A 21,881-nucleotide genomic window follows, 5' to 3' on the forward strand; every position below is an offset into this window, starting at 1 on the left:
GACCTAATCCAACCCCATTCTGCAATGCAGAAAAAGCCCAATCAAAGCAGGAAGAATTCCCTTTCTCTTCCCCTTCCTTCCTCCAACCACCCCACTTCCCTAGCAAATGTCACTGCAGGCAATAGTGGACAGGTAGGACCTATGTTGCAGCTAGACACATAAAACTAAGGATGGCCATCCCATGTTGCTGGGTCACCTGAGCCTAGGAAACATGAGATGGCAGTGAGAACAGTTGCAACTGGTTTCATTCTGGAACCAGCCCAACCATTCAGATGGGTCAGAATTGACTATCCCGACTTTGGTTAATGTGGATCATGTTGGGAATCACCCTGGACTACTCAAGTCTAAATGTAGTCAGATAGATGATTGAGGGAATCCTTTCCCTGTTTCCAAAGCATGCCTAGATAGGCTTTACTGTGTTTCACTCTATCCTGTTTACGTCACATCCCTTACTTTGAAGTTAGTAGAAATGTGAATCTCTAGGGACACTAACTTCTCATTGGTCAGAATGTTTTATGGCCCCAATAAACTGGCCCATGAGGTTGGAACCATTTTGGTTCATTCTTCTCCCTTTGTTCTTCTAGCTAACAAGAAGCATCTTGCTGTCTCTCCTGGCAAGATGTAACTATTTAGATGTTTGTTATTTTTCCTTTCTTATTTTTCCTTAGAAACCAGTGTAGAGTAGACTAGACAGCTCCCAAGCCTTTCTATCTACAATGGAGTTCTTTTTACCTGAATAAATACTTTTTGAACTTTTACTGAGACTCTGCAGTCCATTGCAATCTTAAATGGTCAAAGGCTTCTCTTGCTCACCCCGTGTAAGTAACTGCTGCATTTAAAAGCTTTGCTTTTGCTACTCTGCTGATTTTTGGTGGAATTTCCCCCAGAGAGGGTTAAATTGAGTCTAATCGCTCAGAGATAACCACAACAGATCAAGGCCATTAACTTTGGTTAATGCACATCAAGGCAGTGTTTGTTCACCATGGAGCTGATCTGGAGGTCAGTGTAGATGTGCCCAAAGTCATCTTTAAGGAAGGCCAATGGACCCCCTACCCCAAGCAAAAATCTTGCTGAGAAAAAACTCATAGTAGGTATACCTTTGGGTTGCCATAAGTCAGAAACACCTTGAAATCACATAATTATAACATGAAGGAATGGAAGAAATAGAAAAGATGACAGAAGGCCTAAAGAATGTGACCCTCAATACAGATATCTTGTTTCCCACTAAAGGGACATAATGCTACAAGTAAGGAAACTGCTCTGGCTTTGGACAGTATTCGATCCTGCAGCATGTAATGATTTCACAAGTGAGGGAATGAAGCATCTCTCGGGTCAAAAGTACTCGTGATGTCTATCTCGCTGCAATGTGCAGATCAGCATCCAATGTTGCAACACATTGTCATCTTGAATACATTGGGGATTTGTCTGAGATTGTTTATTGCTCCTTTCACACAGTTGTAAATGTTAACCTTTTTCTCCCCCCAAAGTTCCCTGATCATTCCCGGCTGTGATGCAGCAATATCTTGAGACTGAATTAACCAGAAGGGAAACACCCACTATATGTCATTTGCCATTTCTGTAATTCTCTCGTCTGCAATGTCTCCATCCAGTTATCCACATGCCCTTAGTCCAACCATAGGGAAGGGGCTCATAAACACCTTTCTTTCAGTGTCAAACAGCAAAAGGGTCACCCCATAATTCCCATAGTGAAACTAATAGCAGCTCACTGCCCATACATTGGTTCATGCACAAAATGAGCAGTTTATACTGGGAAAGAGTTGAAGGGTCAATCTACACTGTAGAATTAATTTGTAAAACCAGGATTTCATAGTACTGAGCCATGGCAGTAAAAGTGATGCCAAACTGTATTAATTGTACAGTGTAGATGCACCCCTACTCCAATGCTCAAACCACAGAAGTAGTGACGGCTGAAGCACAGTCGTCACAGGTGGCACCAAAATGTCCAAGACCTAAAATAATTTTGGAATAAAATATCAAGCCCGCAAAATTTCTCTGAGAGTCTGGGGCACATTTTATCACATTCCTCCTTTCAGCCATTATAGTTCCCAAGTGTGCATTTCTTCTAAAATAGGATGTGGCTGCTGCTAATAAAAGCCTGTCTTGCGCCTAAAAAAAGATGCAGCTTTATCCCCAAAACATGGTGAAAAATGACCCAATTTTGGGCAAAAACATTGTTTTGTGGAGGGGGTTGATTAAATGGTTCTGTTTTAGTTGGGACAAGCAATAGGGTTTAGTCCTACTTATAAAGCCATAAACTGAAGAAAAAGTGCAATTGCATGTATATGAAATTTACAAAGGATTATGACTCCAATAGGAGTCTGAAAAAGGATGTGCAGAGCATTTAGTTTTAAGAGCAAAATTAAGTTCTTGCTTCTGTAAAGTGGAATGTAGGGTTATTCATTCCCAAACTGAGCAGATGTAGCAAAGACCTTTCCTTACAGGGCTGCAATGCAGCTCTCTTTTGGATAGTAATTCCAGGCACGTTTATTTGGAAGCTGCTATGACTTGGACTATCTTCCAGAAAGTGTAGGTTTGGGTGGTAACCACAAGAAGCCCATGGACCTGACCTGAAAGCCTTTCCTGTTCCACAGAAAACGTTGCAGCTGGAAGGAAGAACGTCTCGTGAACATGTCAACCATATGCTGAATCGGCAACACCAAGATCCACAAGGGCCTTGTGCAGGGTTCGCACTTGTGCCTTTACTGCTCCCAAGCAACTGAGTCATTCCTCAGTCTCGGAAGAAGTGTAAACACAGCTGTTCAGGTCTTCGGGAGGCCAAGATCTTTGAGTAGTTTTCAACCTTTATTGCAGAGATTCCAGACAAACCTTCAGATACTTCTCTGAGTAATTATTCTGGGCTGCAATACACACAGCTGCCAATGTCTGGGCATGTGGAAACCCTCCCTGAGCATACCAGCTGTAAGGTGCCAATACAGCTGCCACATTTGAAATCTGGTGTTTATACAAAGGCGTTGCACATACAGGCATATTTCACTGTATCTAGCAATTAATCTCCTTTTTATAAAGTCTTTTTACACAGTGCCCTAATTTTCCTCCTTGTCATCTGTCTAGCTGGATGTTTTTCAGCAGCATCAGCGTTGGGGTGGTGGTGAAGGAACGCTGGGGAAACACATACTTTTGGAATGGGATTGCACAGATTGTTTGGTATGGGATTGTGTCTCACTCAAGAGATAAAAGCAGGTTACAAAAAAATCTACTATTACAGTAGAGTCTCACTTATCCAACATAAACGGGCCGACAGAACGTTGGATAAGCGAAAATGTTGTATAATAAGGAGAGATTAAGGAAATGCCTATTAAATGTCAAATTACGTTATGATTTTACAAATTAAGCACCAAAAATCATGTTTTACAACAAATCAACAGAAAAAGCAGTTCAATGCACGGTAACGTTATGTAGTAATTACTGTATTCACAAATTTAGCACCAAAACATCGCAATGTATTGAAAACATTGACTACAAAAACTTTGACTACTAACAAATTGACTGCAAATAAAAATAGAATTGCATAAAATGAACTTACAGTAACAACATTGTGGGAAATTAAATCTGTAAAAAGTTCAGTCCTTGCTGTCTAGAGAAACAGCTATGGATCAGGGAGGGAGCCAGATTGCGTTGGATAATCCAGAACGTTGGATAAGCAAATGTTGGGTAAGTGTCACGACCCAGGCTGCAGAGCACCAATAACCATACACAGAGGCCAGAATCTATCTAATATCTTTATTAAGGAAATATATAAAGTTAGTAAAAGCAAGTGTATGAAATAGTTCAGAAGTAGACCTTTCAGGAAAGGTCAAAATTAGTCCCAAGAAACAATGTCCAATATGAAATATTAAGGTCCAAAGTTGTAATCCAATAACCGAAACACTCACTTTGCCAGGCAAAGTGAGGGGAGATGACAAGGTCCTTTAGTCCATGAACTTGAGCAAGGCTAGGAAATAACTTGAAACAAGGCTTGATACAAGGCAACAAGGCACGGGGAGCGAGAACAAGATCCGTGGAATTACTTGGCAAAATCCGGAAGACAAGGCAAGGCTGAGTCCTGGAAAACAAGGCAAGGTCCGTGGAGGTAAACAAGGCTGGAAACGGGAACGAAGGCTTGGAAACGGAGCGAAGGCTTGGAATCAGGAACAAGGCTTGAAACAGGAACGAGGCTTGGAAACAGAGCGCGCTGTCCACACACAACTTACTCCAGTAGCTGACGAATTGACTCCGCAAGATGCCTTTGTGGGTAAAACACCTAAATAGGGTCTAGTTTTCCCACCAAAGAGCAGTTCTCTGGGGAACTAGAAATGAAAGCTAATCTCTGAGTCCAGATGCATGACTCCTTAAGGTTTCCCATGGAAAGCAGGCTTAATCAGCTGAATTCTTAGCAGCTATCCTAGCACTCCTACGAGAGGCCGCTTGAACTGCTCTCTGATGTTTACAAAACTCGTGGCGAGAAAACACAGGAGATTTAGACTCAGGGCTTGTTTGACAGATTTCTGGAAGACAAATCTCTTGCAGGTGCAAGGTTCCCAAATCTGGCTGGGAAGGTTCCAATTCTGACTGAGACGGTGAAAAACCCAAGTTCTCCTCTTCATCTGGGACTACAGTGCCATGAACGGGACTACATGGCCCATGACTCATCACACTATCCCCCTCCTCAAGCCCCCTCTCAAACCGGGACTCTCTCCCCGAGGCGCGAGGCCGCGGCTTGGCGGGATAGGTCTGATGGAAGCGGCGGGTTAGATCAGGAGCATGGACTGTGGAAGCGTCTTCCCAAGAGCGTTCCTCGGGGCCAAAACCCACCCAGTCAATGAGATATTGTAGGCGGCGGCGGTGAAAGCGAGAATCCAAAATGTCCTCAACCTCGAACTCCTCCTCCCCATTCATCAAAACAGGAGGGGGGGGCCGGTCGGTCTGTATCTGGGCGCACACCATCCGCCGGAAGGAGCAGGGAGCGGTGGAACACTGGATGAATGCGCATTGAACGCGGAAGTTGGAGTTTGAAAGTCACGGGGTTAAGTTGCGCCACCACTGGATAGGGGCCAATGAAACGGGCATCTAACTTCCGGCAAGGGCGATGGGAGGGCAAAAAGCGGGTGGACAGAAGAACCCGGTCTCCTACCTTGATTTCGGGGCCCGGCTGGCGATGTTTGTCCGCGTGACGTTTATAGTCCTCCTTGGCTTGGTTTAATTGCTGGAGCAAGAGTTGTTGCACCGCTGTGAGTTCCTGCAGCCAGTCCTCTGCTGCGGGAACTTCTGAGGTTTCAATGACAGGGGGAAAGAAACGTGGATGGAAGCCATAGTTTGCAAAGAACGGCGTTTCTTTAGTAGAAGCCTGGACCCCATTGTTGTAGGCAAACTCTGACAGCGATAACAGGGAAGCCCAATTGTCTTGCTGGTAGTTCACATAACAGCGAAGGTATTGTTCCAAAGTGGCATTGGTGCGCTCAGTTTGCCCATCTGTTTGGGGATGATGAGCCGAAGATAAACGAGAGTCTATGCCCAATAGTTTTTGTAGTGCTTTCCAGAAACGAGAGGTGAATTGGGACCCACGGTCTGTGACCAAACTCTTGGGCAATCCATGCAATCTGAAAACATGTTGGAGGAATAGATCTGCAGTTTCTTTGGCCGTGGGAAGGCCATCACAGGGAATGAAATGGGCTAACTTGGTGAAAAGGTCCACCACCACTAGGATCGTGGTGAATCCACAGGAAGGTGGTAGATCAGTGATAAAATCCGCAGAGATTATTTCCCATGGGCGGGATGGGGTAGGGAGGGGATGCAGAAGCCCTGAGGGCTTTTCTCTTCTTGTCTTGGAGCGCTGGCATACTGGGCAGGTGTTGACATATTTTTCCACATCCTTGCGGATCTTGGGCCACCAGAAATCTCTTAGGATCAAATGCATGGTTTTAAATAGCCCGAAATGCCCTGCTGGCTTGCAGTCATGACACAGACGAAGTGTTTTTTCCCTGCCCGGTCCTGGGGGGATGTAAACATGATTTCTATAGCAAAGTAGCCCATCCTTAAGCGAAAAGGGAAAGCGTAGTCCTTGGCGAAGTTGGTCCTGTGCCCAGGCGTCTGCTTGCTGACTAGCCCTGATTTCCTGAGCACAAAGGGGTCCTGGAGTAGGGGAAGTTGATTCAATGGGAGTGGATTTGGTGTTTCCCACTGTGAGCGTGGCAAAGTTCTCGGGTTGTAGCAGCTGGGACTCAAAGGTCTCCTTGCGCCCTGCAGCGTATTCCGGTTTCCGTGACAGAGCATCTGCTTGCTTGGTCTGGGCTGGGGTTACATAATGAATTTGAAAGTTAAAACGTTCAAAGAATAAAGCCCAGCGTTGTTGCCTTTGATTTAGCTTGCGGGCAGTTCTTAGATGCTCTAGATTTCGATGATCAGTATGGACTTCAATGGGAAATTTGGCCCCTTCTAGCCAATGTCTCCAAGTTTCAAAGGCTGCCTTTATGGCCAATAGCTCCTTTTCCCAAATGGTGTAATTTCTCTCTGGCGCGGTCAATTGACGGGAATAAAAGGCACAAGGATGAAGATGGTCTCCCACTGGTTGTAGGAGTACAGCCCCAATTGCCACATCGGAGGCGTCCGCCTGCACAACAAAAGGGGTTTCAGGATCTGGATGCTGAAGGATTGGCTGGGACGTGAATAATTTCTTTAGTTGCTGGAACCCTTTCTCTGCTTGATCTGTCCAGCGGAAAGGCTGTTTCCCACGGATGCAACTGGTGATTGGGTCAGACCAGCGGGCAAAGTCTGGAATGAACTTGCGGTAGTAGTTCGCGAACCCCAAGAATCGTTGCACCTCTTTCTTGTTGGTTGGCGCCCGCCATTCCAATACTGCTGAAACCTTAGCCGGGTCCATGGAGAGCCCTAGTGGTGAGACGCGGTACCCCAGGAAATCTACCTCTTGTAGATCAAAAGCGCATTTTTCCAGCTTGGCATAAAGTCCATGATCCCGCAATCGTTGTAACACCATTCTGACGTGGTTCTCATGCTCTGATTGTGATCTAGAAAACACCAAAAAATCGTCCAGGTAGATGATCAAGAACCGATCTAGATAATCCTGAAAGATGTCATTGACAAAATGCTGGAACGTTGCGGGAGCTCCACATAATCCATAATTCATAACTCGGGACTCGAATAATCCGAATTTAGTCTGGAAGGCGGTCTTCCACTCGTCCCCTTCTCTGATGCGAACTAGATTATAAGCCCCCCGAAGATCCAGCTTGGTGTAGACCTTGGCTCCCCGAAGTCGGTCTAGTAGGTCCGAGATCAAGGGCAGGGGATAGCTGTTCCGCTTAGTGATATTGTTCAATGCTCTATAGTCCACCACCAAGCGTAAGTCCCCTGATTTCTTTTTCACAAACATCACTGGGGAAGCGGCTGGGGATTGAGAGGGTCTGATGAATCCCTTGCGAAGGTTTGACTCTATGAACTCCCTGAGAGCTTCTTGCTCCGGTTCAGTCAGGGAGTAGAGATGTCCTCGCGGGATCGGGGCCCCCTCCACCAAGTCAATGGCACAGTCATAAGGTCTATGTGGGGGTAATCTCTCGGCTTCTTTTTCATTGAATACATCCCAATATTCTGAGTACTTCTTGGGCAAGGTGATAATGGGTTCAGTGTCTGTGGCATGGCAGACCTTGGCTACAAGGCAATGGTTTTGGCAATATTTTGAAGCAAACTGCAGTTCTCTGTTGGACCAGGAGATGCTTGGGTCGTGAAGTGTCAGCCATGGAATTCCCAAAATTACAGGGAAATGGGGAACCTCGGTAACAAAGAAGGAAATCTCTTCCATATGTTCCCTTATCCACATTCTGGTGGGTTCCGACCACTGGCTTACGGGACCCGTCTTGAGGGGGCGGCCATCGATGGCTTGCACCACACGGGCATTCTTGAAGTCATGGTATTGTAATCCCAGAGAGTCGGCATACTCTCTATCAATGAAATTGTTTGTAGCTCCTGAGTCTATCATGGCATGGACCATGACTGGCCCCTTTTTTGCTGACCACAAGGTGACCACTAGAAGAAATAGGACCCCGGTTGGCGGCTCTTGAGTGGGTTTTTTGACCGGGTTGGCGAGCCTCTCTACGCCCGGTCGCTGGCTTCCCCCGCCGGCTGTGCGCCAGCCGCCTCAGACGTCTTCGTCTCCGTGGAGGACGCCGCCGCCAGACGGGCGGGGGGCTTCCCTTTGGCTGGGCACTCTCTGGCGAAGTGGCCCCCGTTTCCGCAGTACCAACAGAGATTTAGGCGTTGGCCTTCTCGGCGGCATCTAACCTGGGACGCACATTGCCCAACTGCATCGGCACCTCCTCGCTCCCCCTGGGGTATGGGGCTGGTGGTGGGGGTCTCCATACTGGACGCGGCTGGACGCTGGTGGGAGCGGGAGGTTTCACCCCAGCTCTACCGCTCTGGCCTCGGACCCATTGTTTTCTGTTGGCAAGCATGACTTCAGCTCGTAAACATTGATCAATGAGTGCTTCAAGAGAGTGGGGGGGGGGATCCACTTTGGAAATTTCCTCCAGCATCTCGATGTTGAGACCCTCCCGAAATTGTCCTCTGAGGGCTATATCATTCCATCCGGTGCTGTGGGCCAGCACTCGGAACTCGGCTATGTACTGGGACAAGGGTCTGTCCCCCTGAGAGAGGCGCCGGAGTTTATGGCCGGCTGCCTCCAAATTGTCTTCGATCCCCCACGTCGCCTTAATGTGATCCAAGAAGTGTTGCGCTGATCTTAGGTGTGGGGAAACTTGGTCGAACAGTGCCGTCGCCCAGTTGGCCGCTGGCCCGTCTAAAAGGCTGTAGATCCACGCCACCTTGATGTCTTCTTGGGGAAACTCGGCATTGCGGGCCTCTAGATAAGCTTGGCATTGGCGACGGAAAACATGAACCTTAGAAGCTTCTCCAGAAAACTTGGTTGGCAATGCCAGGGCCGGGAGTCGGATTCCGCGTTCCTTCAATCCCTTTATTTCTCCCTCCTGCGCATTGAGCTTATCACGGATGCGGTCCACTTCCTCCTTGTCGATGGTGTAGCTAAGTGGCTGGCCACCCGGCACGGTTCCGGTAGACATTCTGGCCTAGGTTAATTGGTGCTTAGGGTGGCGGAGTCAAACTGTCACGACCCAGGCTGCAGAGCACCAATAACCATACACAGAGGCCAGAATCTATCTAATATCTTTATTAAGGAAATATATAAAGTTAGTAAAAGCAAGTGTATGAAATAGTTCAGAAGTAGACCTTTCAGGAAAGGTCAAAATTAGTCCCAAGAAACAATGTCCAATATGAAATATTAAGGTCCAAAGTTGTAATCCAATAACCGAAACACTCACTTTGCCAGGCAAAGTGAGGGGAGATGACAAGGTCCTTTAGTCCATGAACTTGAGCAAGGCTAGGAAATAACTTGAAACAAGGCTTGATACAAGGCAACAAGGCACGGGGAGCGAGAACAAGATCCGTGGAATTACTTGGCAAAATCCGGAAGACAAGGCAAGGCTGAGTCCTGGAAAACAAGGCAAGGTCCGTGGAGGTAAACAAGGCTGGAAACGGGAACGAAGGCTTGGAAACGGAGCGAAGGCTTGGAATCAGGAACAAGGCTTGAAACAGGAACGAGGCTTGGAAACGGAGCGCGCTGTCCACACACAACTTACTCCAGTAGCTGACGAATTGACTCCGCAAGATGCCTTTGTGGGTAAAACACCTAAATAGGGTCTAGTTTTCCCACCAAAGAGCAGTTCTCTGGGGAACTAGAAACGAAAGCTAATCTCTGAGTCCAGATGCATGACTCCTTAAGGTTTCCCATGGAAAGCAGGCTTAATCAGCTGAATTCTTAGCAGCTATCCTAGCACTCCTACGAGAGGCCGCTTGAACTGCTCTCTGATGTTTACAAAACTCGTGGCGAGAAAACACAGGAGATTTAGACTCAGGGCTTGTTTGACAGATTTCTGGAAGACAAATCTCTTGCAGGTGCAAGGTTCCCAAATCTGGCTGGGAAGGTTCCAATTCTGACTGAGACGGTGAAAAACCCAAGTTCTCCTCTTCATCTGGGACTACAGTGCCATGAACGGGACTACATGGCCCATGACTCATCACAGTAAGTGAGACTCTACTGTATATACAAGTCAAAGTATGTCTTTTTGTCTGTCTGTACACAAAGGCTGTTGCTAGGTGAAGTGGCCCTCTGTGATGTCACTTGGAAAGAAAAGAAACATGTGTATGAGGTGAAAGAAAGGAGGGAGGAAAAAAAGGAGAAAAAGGGAAAGAAAGGAAAAAAGGAAGGGGAAGAGCAACAAAGAGCCCCCACCCACAATTGTCACAGCATTGCCATGGAGATGTTGTGAAGCCAGCTCAGAGCTGGAGAAAATAGGTAGGTAATAGTCCCAACGACTTCTGGGCAATGCTGGATATTGGGAAAATAATAACAGCAGGTCTGCAGAAAACAATGCAATAACCTAGAGGGTCTGGGTTCAGATACCAATAGTAAACAAATTGTGGGTTAAAGAGCTATTTAACTGCAATTAGGCAGGGGTAGCCAGCACAGTGGTCCATCTATAACAGTGGTTCTCAACCTTTGGGCCTCCAGGTGTTTTGGACTTCAGCTCCCACAGGTCCTAACAGCTGGTAAGATGGCTGGGATTTCTGAGAGTTGAAGTCCAAAAACCTGGAGGCCCAAAGGTTGGGAACCACTGATCTATAACTTGGAAAACGTCTACTTTTTAGACCTCCTGTCCCCCAGAATCCTTCAAGACATTCTGGGAATTATAGCACCCAAAAGTAACTTTTCTGAGCTCTGAGTTAATCCCAACAAGTTGGATTTCTAAATTCTATCTTATTGTGGCATGCATTTTGCAGCATATCGCAATGTTCCGATTAGTACAACGGCCAAATTTCCCATTCTCAGCATCATTCTGTTTTCTAGAGGAGGTTTGGAGAGACACCAGCTTTGCAGGATATTCTTTCTTATTTTCTACCAAAACCACAAGATTTGCAAAACAGAGCCAGGTCTAAAGGAGTATTTTACAAGGGAAAGGACATATAGAATTGAGGAATATGATACAACTGAGCACACACTCAACTATGAAACTACTTTCCAGTATGAAGGCTTAAATGTCTTAAAGCAGGCATGGGCAAACTTTGGCCCTCCAGGTGTTTTGGACTTCAACTCCCACAATTCCTAACAGTTGGCTGTTAGGAATTGTGGGAGTTGAAGTCCAAAACACCTGGAGGGCCAAAGTTTGCTCATGTCTGTCCTAAAGCCCCCATTTGATCATGGAAGCTAAACTGGGCAAGCCCTGGTTAGTACGTGGATGGGAGGCCAATGAATACCAGGAGCTATAGGCTATATTTCAGAGGAAGGAAATGGCAATCCACCTCTGTCCATCTGCAAATCTGAATGTTTTCCCATCCAGACTGTAACCAGTATATACAAAGCATTTATGCACATGTTATGGGTAGAATCCTATTGGTTAGTTCCAACTGAAGCAGACCTATTGAAGGAACTGCTGAAGGAAAGAGTCCCTTCAATGGGTAAATCCCATTGATTCAATGGGTAAAGTCCAGTTGGAATTTTCATTAAGGGTACATCTATACTGTAGAATTAATACAGAATGTAGAATACAGAATGTAGAATTAATACTGCCATGGCTCAATGTTATGGGATCCTGGGAATTGTAGTTTGGTGAACCACCAGCAGTTTTTGGCAGAAAAGGTAAAAGGCCTTGTAAAATAACAACTCCTAGGCACCCATAACATTGCTGGAAGTTAAAGTGGTTTCAAACCACATTAGTTACCTATGATTCAGTTACATATGTGCAGCATACAAAATGCAAAAGTGGAGTCATAGCATCTTACTTCTTAAATACCTTTCTCCTCTTGTAATGGCAAGAGGAACTAGAAAAAGGATATTTTATTATGCCGAATAGGTAAAATCACCAAGTTTCTCTTGAGGCAGGATCCAGCCTGCGGGTTCCCTTGTTCTCGCCTGTTTGCCATTCCACGAACTCACAGTTCCAGCAAGAACAGATCTCCTATTATGTGCCATCTATGACAACTCAACCCATGACTTCTCCAAGATGTGCTCAGAGCGATGTGCCTTGACCCACCCTAGTGACACAACCCTCTTATGAAATGCCAGCGTTCATCCACTGGGAGTGAAGCCAGAGGGTTGGGAAGAAAAGGGCTCCATGGATCAGTTAGTCCAATTTTTAAAATGGCAAGATGAAATCATTTGTTTGGGAAGAAGATTTAAAAAAGTGTTCAGTACAACAATGAAGGGTGCAGGCACACACTAATTCATCTGTTAATGGAACCGCCGTTCCTTTTTTGTAAGAATGTCAATCATAAGGTGCTGAGATTTAAAAAAATTACAAGGACATTCCAGTTTTCTCTCTTGTTCTCCTTTTCTGAGTAGACTCCCATGGTCCACCCACACAGAAAACTATATAGGAGCTATCCAAACTGCTGGACCTATAGTTTGAGGCCCTATAGCAGGCATGGGCAAACTTCAGCCCTCCGGGTGTTTTGGACTTCAACTCCCATATTTCCTAATAGCCAGTAGGCTGAAGTCCAAAACACCTAGAGGGTCCAAAAGTGTCCACATAGGAAGCTAAGAAAGTGATAGCTCTGCTTTCTGATGGTTCAACGAATACAAGCATTGCTTCATGCACAAAAATATCAAATAATGTGTGGCGCAGCTGGTTAGTAGTATAAATCACTATTGGTCAAGAGGTCATGCGTTCAAAGCCCGGGTCGGATTGAGTGCCCAACCATTAAATGACCCCCAGCTCATTATTTACCTAAGCAACCCAAAAGACCATTGCATCTGGAAATTTAGGGACCACTTATGCAGGGAGGCTAATTTAACTAATTTATGCCAGCATAAAAATGTCCAACAGCAGTGTGTGTGCCATAAGATGAGGAAGTACTCCATCAAAGACTCGGTGTCACAGTGGATGACGAAGCCAGAATTGGGCATACCCTCCTGTGGCCAGAATTGAGCATACCCTCATGAAGCCGGAAGCTGGGAAATGTTAAATATCCTCTGTGTCTTTGTTTGTGCGTGTCTTATGCCTAATGGCATTGAATGTTTGCCATATATATGTACATTGTGATCCGCCCTGAGTCCCCTTTGGGGTGAGAAGGCCAGAATATAAATACTGTAAATAAATAAATAAATAGTTGCATTTACAGTCTGCTTTTCTTCCAATGAGGAAAATGCCATAAATGATTTCTTCCTCACCACACAACTCTGTGAGGTAGATTATTCTCTAAGAGTGCAACATGCCCACCTTCCCCTAAATAATTTTCCAGTGGATAATTAATACTGGGACCTCTCAAGTTCCAGCCCAAACCTTTATACTACACTGCCTTTAAGACTGACTGGGAACAGTTATTTCCTGTATTATTAACAATGCTGTATTTATTCACGCCTGTCTGCCTGTTACTCCCTTTTAAAGAAGGAGCTAAAAGAGCTTGTGCAATAACAACAGTGGCAAATCCAGGTTTTGATAGCTGGAGCGTGTTGCCAACATGGCACTAAGTCAGAAAAGAAAGCACAGGGTTCCCATTCAAATTACAGTAGTTATTCAGCTCCACTGACGGTCTTGATTTTGTTGATATAGGAAAGGCCTCTGTTCCTCAAGCTGAGGATTCGCAAAGATAACTTTTGAATCCTTTCAAATATATGCAGGGCTTTATGCATTCCCAGCAGCACACACTGAATTGGGCCTGGAAACAGATCCGCTGTCGGCAAAACTCTTGTAACAAAGCAGTTATGTCACTAACCCTGTTATTAAAGTTCTCAAATTGATGAACTTTCACGTCAATTTGGATCGCTACCAACAAAATAAAATGCTGCACCTTTAACTCTACAACTTTAATGAGGCTGCAAACAGTTGGTTTGATTTGGTTCCATCTAGACGAGCTTTAGTTGGCAGCCTTGAGTAGAATATCAACAAATTCAAATGTATTCAAAAGATTCTGTAACAACAACTAAAGCAGAGCTTTCAAAATAGTTCATGTTGGTGGCATACCTTTTAAACATGTATCATTTCGTGACACAGTAATTCAGTTTTAAACCAACCCTTTGTAAGAGATATGGAGACATACATAAATTGTAATAACAAAATGTATGGGGTACAACATAGCTCATGAAAATCTTATGATTTGCAAGATAATAACATGGATTTTTGTCATCTCTCATTAAGTTTGTGTAACACACCTACACACTGCATTCGACACACTAAAGTGACACAACACGTAGTCTGGAAAGTGCTGAACTAAAATATACAAAACACACAAAGAACAGCTGGAAAAAGGAACTTGATGAATTGGAATATAAAGGGCCTGCATCCCTTATCGGGAATCCTAAAATCTAAAATATTCCAAAATCATCCACTTGATAGTTTGAAAGAGGGACACTATTGCTTTTTAATGATTCAATGTACTGTACATAAAACTTTGTTTCATGCACAAAAGTTATCAAAACATGGTATTAAATGATCTTCAGGATATGTATATAAGGTGTATATGAAATATAAATTAATTTTGAGTTTAGAATTGAGTTGCATCTCCAAGATATTTAATTATGCATGTGTGTGTGTATAAAATATATATAAATTCAAAATTGAAAAATCCAAAACACCTCTGGTCCTAAGCATTTCAAATATGGGATATTTTATTAGCAAAAGTATGAACAAAGATAATGATTTCAAGATATCTATTTATACCTATTAATATATCAAAAGTTCATCTATACACATAATAAAAGTGAAAATGTGTGTGTGTGTGGCTGGAGTGTCCACTTACACCGACAAGCTCCTGTCTCCACAAAAAGCTATAACTCACACTATTCAGGAGACACTAATGGCCCTCCCTCGAGTGACTTTGCAGGTTATAGAGAGCGCCATGAACATGTCCAAGAGCCCTGCCAATGTCCTCCACAAACACTACACTGCCCACCACCCAAGTGAAGGCTTTCATGCGGGGATAATTTCATCCTAGATTTTATGTTTCCTCCACCACAGGCATCCCAGTGTTTCTTACTCTCTCAATTGGTGTGGAATTTGCATGACCCCACCCACTGCCTCTCCCATAACCCTTGCTTATTCTTTTCTATGGCACAGCAAACAGAGGAAGTGATCAGCAACTAAACATACTAGAGAGGTCTGGGGAGAATTCACCATGATTTATAGGACTTGTAGGTACTGGGATGTATAGTTCACCTGCAATCTAAGAGCACTCTGAACTCCACCACGAATGGACCTGGAACTAACTTGGCACACAGAACTCCCATAACTAACAAAAGATCTGGTCTTTAGAGGGATTTATAGGAGTTGTAGTTCACCTATATCCAGAGCCCAAATAATGATGGATCTGGACCAAAGTTGGCATGCATACCTGATATGCCCAAATTTGACTACTGTTGGATTTTGAGGGGAATTGGCCTGGACATTTTGGAGTTGTACTGGGATTTATAGTTCACCTGCAATCAATGAGCTCTCTGATCTCCACTAAAGATGGAATTGGACCAAACTTGGCACACATAGCCCCATGACCAGCAAAAAATATTGGAGCGCTTTGGAAGAAATTCACCTTGATTTGGGGGACTTGTAGTTCACGTTCAACCAGAGAGTACTGTGAAGCCAAATACTGATGGATCTGGACCCAACTTGGCACACATATGAGATATGCTGAAATTTGATTACTGGAGGGGTTGGGGAACTGCCCTTCCTTTCTGGCAGTTGTAGTTCAACCACAACCAGAGAAACCGATGATGGACGTGGACCAAACTTGGCACACAGAACCTCCAAAAGTAACTCAACCTACTGGAGCGGTTTGAGGGCACTGACTCACCATAGTGGGAATTGTAGTTTACCCTACAGCCAAGGGAGCACACTGAACCTCATCAATGATGCATCTAGACTAAACTTGCCCAACATAACAAACTTTAAGTACTAATGCAGTTTTTCGAAGTCACCTGGCATGATGTCAGTTATAGTTCACCCACAACCTTATGCATTATGTACAAGTAAAAAAAAAAATGACTTTTTCAAATAACCCAGGCAATGCTGGGTACCCAAGATAGTATATAATAAAATGAATCTCTTGAAAAGTTTCAAAGAAGTTTCTGAAGATTTATGGCCAGAGTTTGCATCCATCTTTACTCTATTTATACTCTATTCCATATCATCATCTCCTAGTACATACTACCTCAACTTCACCTTTCCAAACTTAGAAACCTATTTCACTCTATCAGGACACCTGGGGAAGCAGACTGATATCCAAAAAAGCTCATGGTAAAATATACCAGTTAATCAATCTTAAAGGTGCTACTAGATTGCTCTCCACAGCTTTCTTCTCCTTTTTCATAAGGGAAAGGTTGATTCAAAAGATAGAGAGAAAAACCCACTCAAAGCTTTCGGTTTTGACAGCACATATTCCTGCTGCAATGCTTTGAAACACTGCAGGGGAGAGACTTATTTCAAATGGACCTGGGAAGTCAATGTTCTGCCAGTATCCAGTCACGTTCTTTTAAAAATAAAACAAAACTGCTGACTCCACAATGATCCATTTGCAAGGCTTGCGTTTCTTTAAAAAGATAGAGAACTGGCTCATCCAGAAAAGAAAAGTTTTTAGAAGTATCGAGAGCATTCGGTTCTTTGTGCTCTGATTTTATTTGCATATTCCCAGGTTTGCATCCAAATTCTTTGGAAACACCCTCGTCCTCGTACTCCTTTTCCTCTTCCCATTAATCACATTCTGGATTCATGCAACGTTTCAGAAATGGAGTTTCAACAGTTTTCACTGAGCCTTCTTTATTATAATTCAGGAGTTACAGTCAGTCCTCTGTTTCCATGGGTTCTGCATCCACATATTCTGCAATTCGATATTTGAAAAAAAATATTTTCCCCAACTCCAAAGCAAAACTTGAGAGGTTCCAGGTTCCCTTCTGGATACCAAAATCCATGTACACTCAAGTCCCAATATGTGCAATGGCATAATAAAAGGCTTGCTCTTATATATAATGGCTAAATCGAAGTTTGCATTTTGGATATTTTTGGAGTATTTCCAAGCCATTGATGGTGGAATCTGTGGATGCAGAATCCGTGTATATGTATACTTGATTGCAATCCTTCTGGTATGTAGGCCTCAACTACACTGTCCATTTAATGCAGTTCAAAGCAAGCTTCAAACTCTAGCAGCTCGACAATGAACATCTACAAAAGCGCCTTAATACACATTAGAGCTTTGTGGTTCGTGTAATCACTATCCACAGGCCTCAAACTGGTTCCAGGATTTCCTATGTTATCATCTGCACTGTGGAACCACTTTCTTCAATACTAGTATGAAACTGATTTAAGTGTTTAGGGAAGTTGGTGCCGCAGATTTTACATGACAATAAGTGTTGTTAATTGCTTTTTCAATTATTTAATACGCATCCATATAATATAATGTAGACACAGAGAGAAAAAGTAAGTCTGTGCAGTGAGCCCTTGGTAACCACTAGAGATTGGTTCCTGGGATCCCATTGCAGACACAAAAATCCATATATTTTCAACTCCCCCGTTATATATATTGGTGTAGTAAAATGGTGTAACTTATAATAAAAAGACAAAATCAAAGTGTGCTTTTTGTTTTGTTTTGTTTTTAATATGTCAGTGTATGGATGGTGGAATCCATGGATACAGAATCCATGGATATGGACGGCTGGCTTCACATATATATTAATTTATAAAGCTGCCTTTAATCCCAGTTGTGGAAGAATGATAATAATTATTAGTAATACAGGCTGAGTATCTGTTATCGAAAATACTTAAAACCAGAAGTGTTCAGTATATTGGATTTTTTTAAAATTCAAGAATACTTGTATTTTATTCAGGAATAAAGAGATATCTTGGAGATGAGACCCAAGTATAATCATGATACACAACCTGAAAGTAATTTTGTAATAGTTTGGTGCATTAAAGTTTGTGTACAATGAAAGCAAAAGATATTGCTTGCTATGTCAGCCACCGGCTTGGACATTTTTTTTTTTGTATTTAGTAATTCTGGATAAGGTGATACACCATGTGTAGTAACAGTAGCAGTCAATGAAATATTTTGAAATGAGGAAAGCAAAATATTTTGCATTGTGCTGTAAGTTCCATTTCAAAACAATAAACTTTATTTTATGGTTTATTATTGATTACAGATTGAATTAGATACACATAGAGGCAACAAAATCATTCAAATGAGTTGGATCTCTAAAGGTACAAGTATAAAATGAGTAAATAATAACCCCCACCAAGAATAAGAACACCCCCCACAAATAATAATTTGGAAGAGAAAGAGGTGTAGGCTGACCTTATTGAGGTGCGGGTTTCGTGTGACGTCATAGCCCCTCTTTTTCAATGCGGTCATTTTGGGGGGTGGCGAGGGGGTCCCCCCAGAACAGCAGCCTCTCTTCTGGGGGCACCTGAGGTCATGGCAACCCCCAATGGCCCTGATCTGATGAAGGGCCCCGATCCTGCAACGCATCCACATCAGCATGGCTGTTTCCACTTGGCAGGAGCTCTTTCACCTTTGCTGTTTGGAAACGAAACAGAAAGATGCTAAACAAAGGGAATCACCTTATTTCTTCAATTCTAAGGCACTATTGATTGTAATTTCAATGCCACCAACAGAAGGGGAAAAAACTTTACATACACATGCACGCGCGCATAATAAAAGTGAAAATATGTGTATGTATGTATGAGGCTGCCTCCACAAATAGCTATAGCTCCCACTGCTCATGAGACACCAATGGCCCTCCCTCTAATAACATTACAGATTATAGAGAGCACCATGAACATGTCCAAGAGCCCTGCCAATGTCCTCCACAAACACCATCCTGCCCACCACCCAAGTGAAGGCTTTCATATGGGGACAATTTCATCCTAGATGTTCTGTTTTTCCTCCACCACAGACATCCCAGTGTTTCTGACTCTCTCCATTGGTGTGGAATTTGCATGTGGAATTGTGGGAGTTGAAATCCAAAACACCTGGAAGGAGGGCCAAAGTTGGCTCATGCCTGGTTTAGCCCTACGTATAGAAATAGGTCCATGTACCCCAAACTACTTAGCATGTCTCTTTCCCATTTGCAGAGGATATTTTTACTTGCATGTTGCAAAGGAAAGAATGTTATTTAGTAAGGAAATACAAAGTAACTAAATACAAAGGGATGGGATGGGATGGGTCCATGCACTCCCCGCTCCCAATAAACCCCAATTAGCATGGCTTTCCCCACCTTTGCAGGACATCTTTCACCTGCACTTTTTAGGAAGCAAACTAAAGGATGCAAAGGAAAAAGTGATCATTTACAAAGAGGTGCCCCTGGGATGGGATTTGCAACGTTTGGCTTACTCTCTCTCCTTTGGATCTGGTCCCTTGGCTCCCTTTGCAAGGAAAGGCATCCAGGCAAACCTGGGAGGAGGCGAGCCTGGAAGAAGCGAAAGCAAACCCCAGGAAGCAGATGGAGGAACCGGTTGCAAAAGCCAAACGCCTCCCCTTCTCCCCCCTCTTTTCCTCTCCCTCCTCCCCACATCTGCTCTGAAACCGAGCTGGCCCCGCAGGAAGGGATTTTTTTTTTTTGCAGGCTCAGTAGACTACAACTCCCAAAAGCCTCAGCGAAGATGATGGGTGCGGGGAGTTGTGGTCCCTTTAAAAAAGTCAAAGTTTGCAATCGGAGAACAGCTTAAGTGAGCATCCCTTATATGGAGCTGCCCTCTCAATGCATCTCTTCTACACTGTGCAATTAACGCAGCTTCATCACACAGCCATGGCTCAATGCTATGGAATCCCAGGACTTGCACTCTTTGGCAGACAAAGACCTTGCCAAACTGCAACTCCCAGAATTCCATTGCATTGAGCCAGGAATTTAAAACAGTGTCAAACTGCTTTAATTCCACAGTTTAGATGCACCCATTGACTTCCTGAGAAATGAATGGCTCATTTCTTACTCATACTTCAAAGCACAGGATGGATGCTACTTATGCTCCTTTCTTATTGGCTTCTTATTTATTTACCAAGTCTTAATGATTCAAGTTAATTTTGTTGTTTATCTTAATTAATTATTGTTTATGGTTTGCACTGTTACTGTGTTGTAAATTGCTCCAAGTCCCCTCGGAGAAGGTGGGGCAGGATACAAATAACATTTATTATTATTGACACAACAACATAGTATGACACAGCAAACAAGATAGATATGCTGGATTTCGTATCACAAAATCACAAGTCGGACACTTCCCAAGCATTTAGGACTGTGTGATGTATTTTCAGATATGCATGCAGATCCCAGTAAGGTGGCCTTTTACAGTTGACAGATTGTAATTTCCAAATGCCGGCTGAGATCTTTTGGCACAGCACCCAGTGTGCCGATCAGCACTGGGACCACCTGTACTGGTTTCTGCCGTCTTTGCAGTTCAATCTTGAGGTCCTGATAGTGGCTGAGTTTTTCCTGTTGTTTTTCATCAATCCAATTGTCACCTGTTTATTATTATTATTATTAATAATAATAATGACAAATTTAATAATTTATTTATTGTGTCACAAGCGAACCAAGAGTACAATGTATTGTATTTGAAAACACAAAGTTTTTAAAACTTGGTATTATACTAACTGGCCACTTGAAGTGCCTCTGGTGTTGCTATAAGAAGGTCCTCCATTGTGCATGTGATAGGGCTCACACTGCTTTGTAATAGGTGGTCTGTGGTTCGCTCTTCTCCACACTCACATCGTGGACTCCACTTTGTAGTCCCATTTCTTAAGATTGGTGCTGCATCTCATGGTGCCAGAGCACAGTCTGTTTAACGCCTTCCAAGTTGCCCAGTTTTCTGTGTAACTAGGGGAGAGTCTCTCATTCGGTATAAGCCATGCCTCGAGGTTCTGGGTTTTAGCCTGCCACTTTTGGACTCTCGCTTGCTAAGGTGTTCCTGTGAGTATCTCTGTAGACCAAAAAAGCTTGATTCAAGACGTTGGCGTGCTGGCTGATACCCGAACACGGGATGGGTTGGAGATGTCAATGCCTTGGTCCTTTCATTATTGGCTGCTACTTCCCAGCAGATGTCAGGTGGTGCAATGCTGACTAAACAGTATAATTTCAGTATAATGTGGGGCGTAGACATCCTGTGATAATGCAGCTTGTCTCATTAAGAGCCACATCCACTGTTTTAATGTGGTGAGATGTATTCCACACTGGACATGCGTATTCAGCAGCAGAGAAGCAAAGCTCAAGGGCAGATGTCTTCACTGTGTCTGGTTGAGATTCCTAGGTTGTTATTATTATTTTAATAATATTATTTAATAATAATGTTCAGCTTCTGATATTCAGTGAGATCAGGATGTGATCCGAGGTGCATCTACACTGCAGAATTAACACAGTTTGATTGCTATGATTCAACACTATGGAATCATGGCAGTTGTAGTTTTACAAGCTCCATAGTCTTCTGATTTAAAGAGTGTTTGTGCTTCACCAAACTACAAATCCTAGGATTCGATAGCACTGAGCCATGGCAGTTAAAGCGGTGTCAAACTGCATTAATTTTACAGTGTAGATGCGCCCCCTAGAAACAACTTATCGAAGGTCCAGAGAAGGAAATCTATTTTGAGCATGCTGGAACCAGCCTGGCCCTGCCAGTCATCCCTTTGCACACACGTGGGCATCGGATTAAACCCACGGTACCCTGAATTTCCTGCCACACTTCTTTCATTTTCTTACATGAGGCCAGGTTCAGGGGATATAACAATTATGGCACCTGACAGGCCCCAAATACAAACCGACCCAATTAAGACTAATTAGCAGGCTCAGCAAAAAAGGGACAGAGATGAGGACTGAC

At 43.7% G+C, this 21,881-nt stretch overlaps 2 protein-coding genes across 5 annotated transcripts in view; both read right to left on the bottom strand.

Moving 5' to 3' along the window:
- Window positions 1-21,881, bottom strand: part of me3 (malic enzyme 3) — a 175,166-nt gene that overhangs the window by 129,919 nt on the left and 23,366 nt on the right. For 2 of the 4 annotated variants that reach the window (XM_008108123.3, XM_016992694.2), the window contains exons 1-2: window positions 19,411-19,583; window positions 18,373-18,594 (exon numbers count right to left, since the gene is read on the bottom strand). In XM_008108123.3, the coding sequence (XP_008106330.1) occupies window positions 18,373-18,558 (186 nt within the window). In that variant the 5' untranslated portion in view covers window positions 18,559-18,594; window positions 19,411-19,583. Of the gene's footprint in view, window positions 1-18,372; window positions 18,595-19,410; window positions 19,777-21,881 lie in introns of those variants that run through there. The other 2 variants (XM_062977084.1, XM_062977085.1) reach the window with 2 other exon arrangements.
- grm5 (glutamate metabotropic receptor 5) overlaps window positions 1-21,881 on the bottom strand; it is a 1,174,932-nt gene that overhangs the window by 41,321 nt on the left and 1,111,730 nt on the right. The window lies entirely within an intron of this gene.

The sequence above is a fragment of the Anolis carolinensis genome, chromosome 3 (genome assembly GCF_035594765.1).
Source record: "Anolis carolinensis isolate JA03-04 chromosome 3, rAnoCar3.1.pri, whole genome shotgun sequence".
NCBI classification, from domain to species: Eukaryota; Metazoa; Chordata; class Lepidosauria; order Squamata; family Dactyloidae; genus Anolis; species Anolis carolinensis.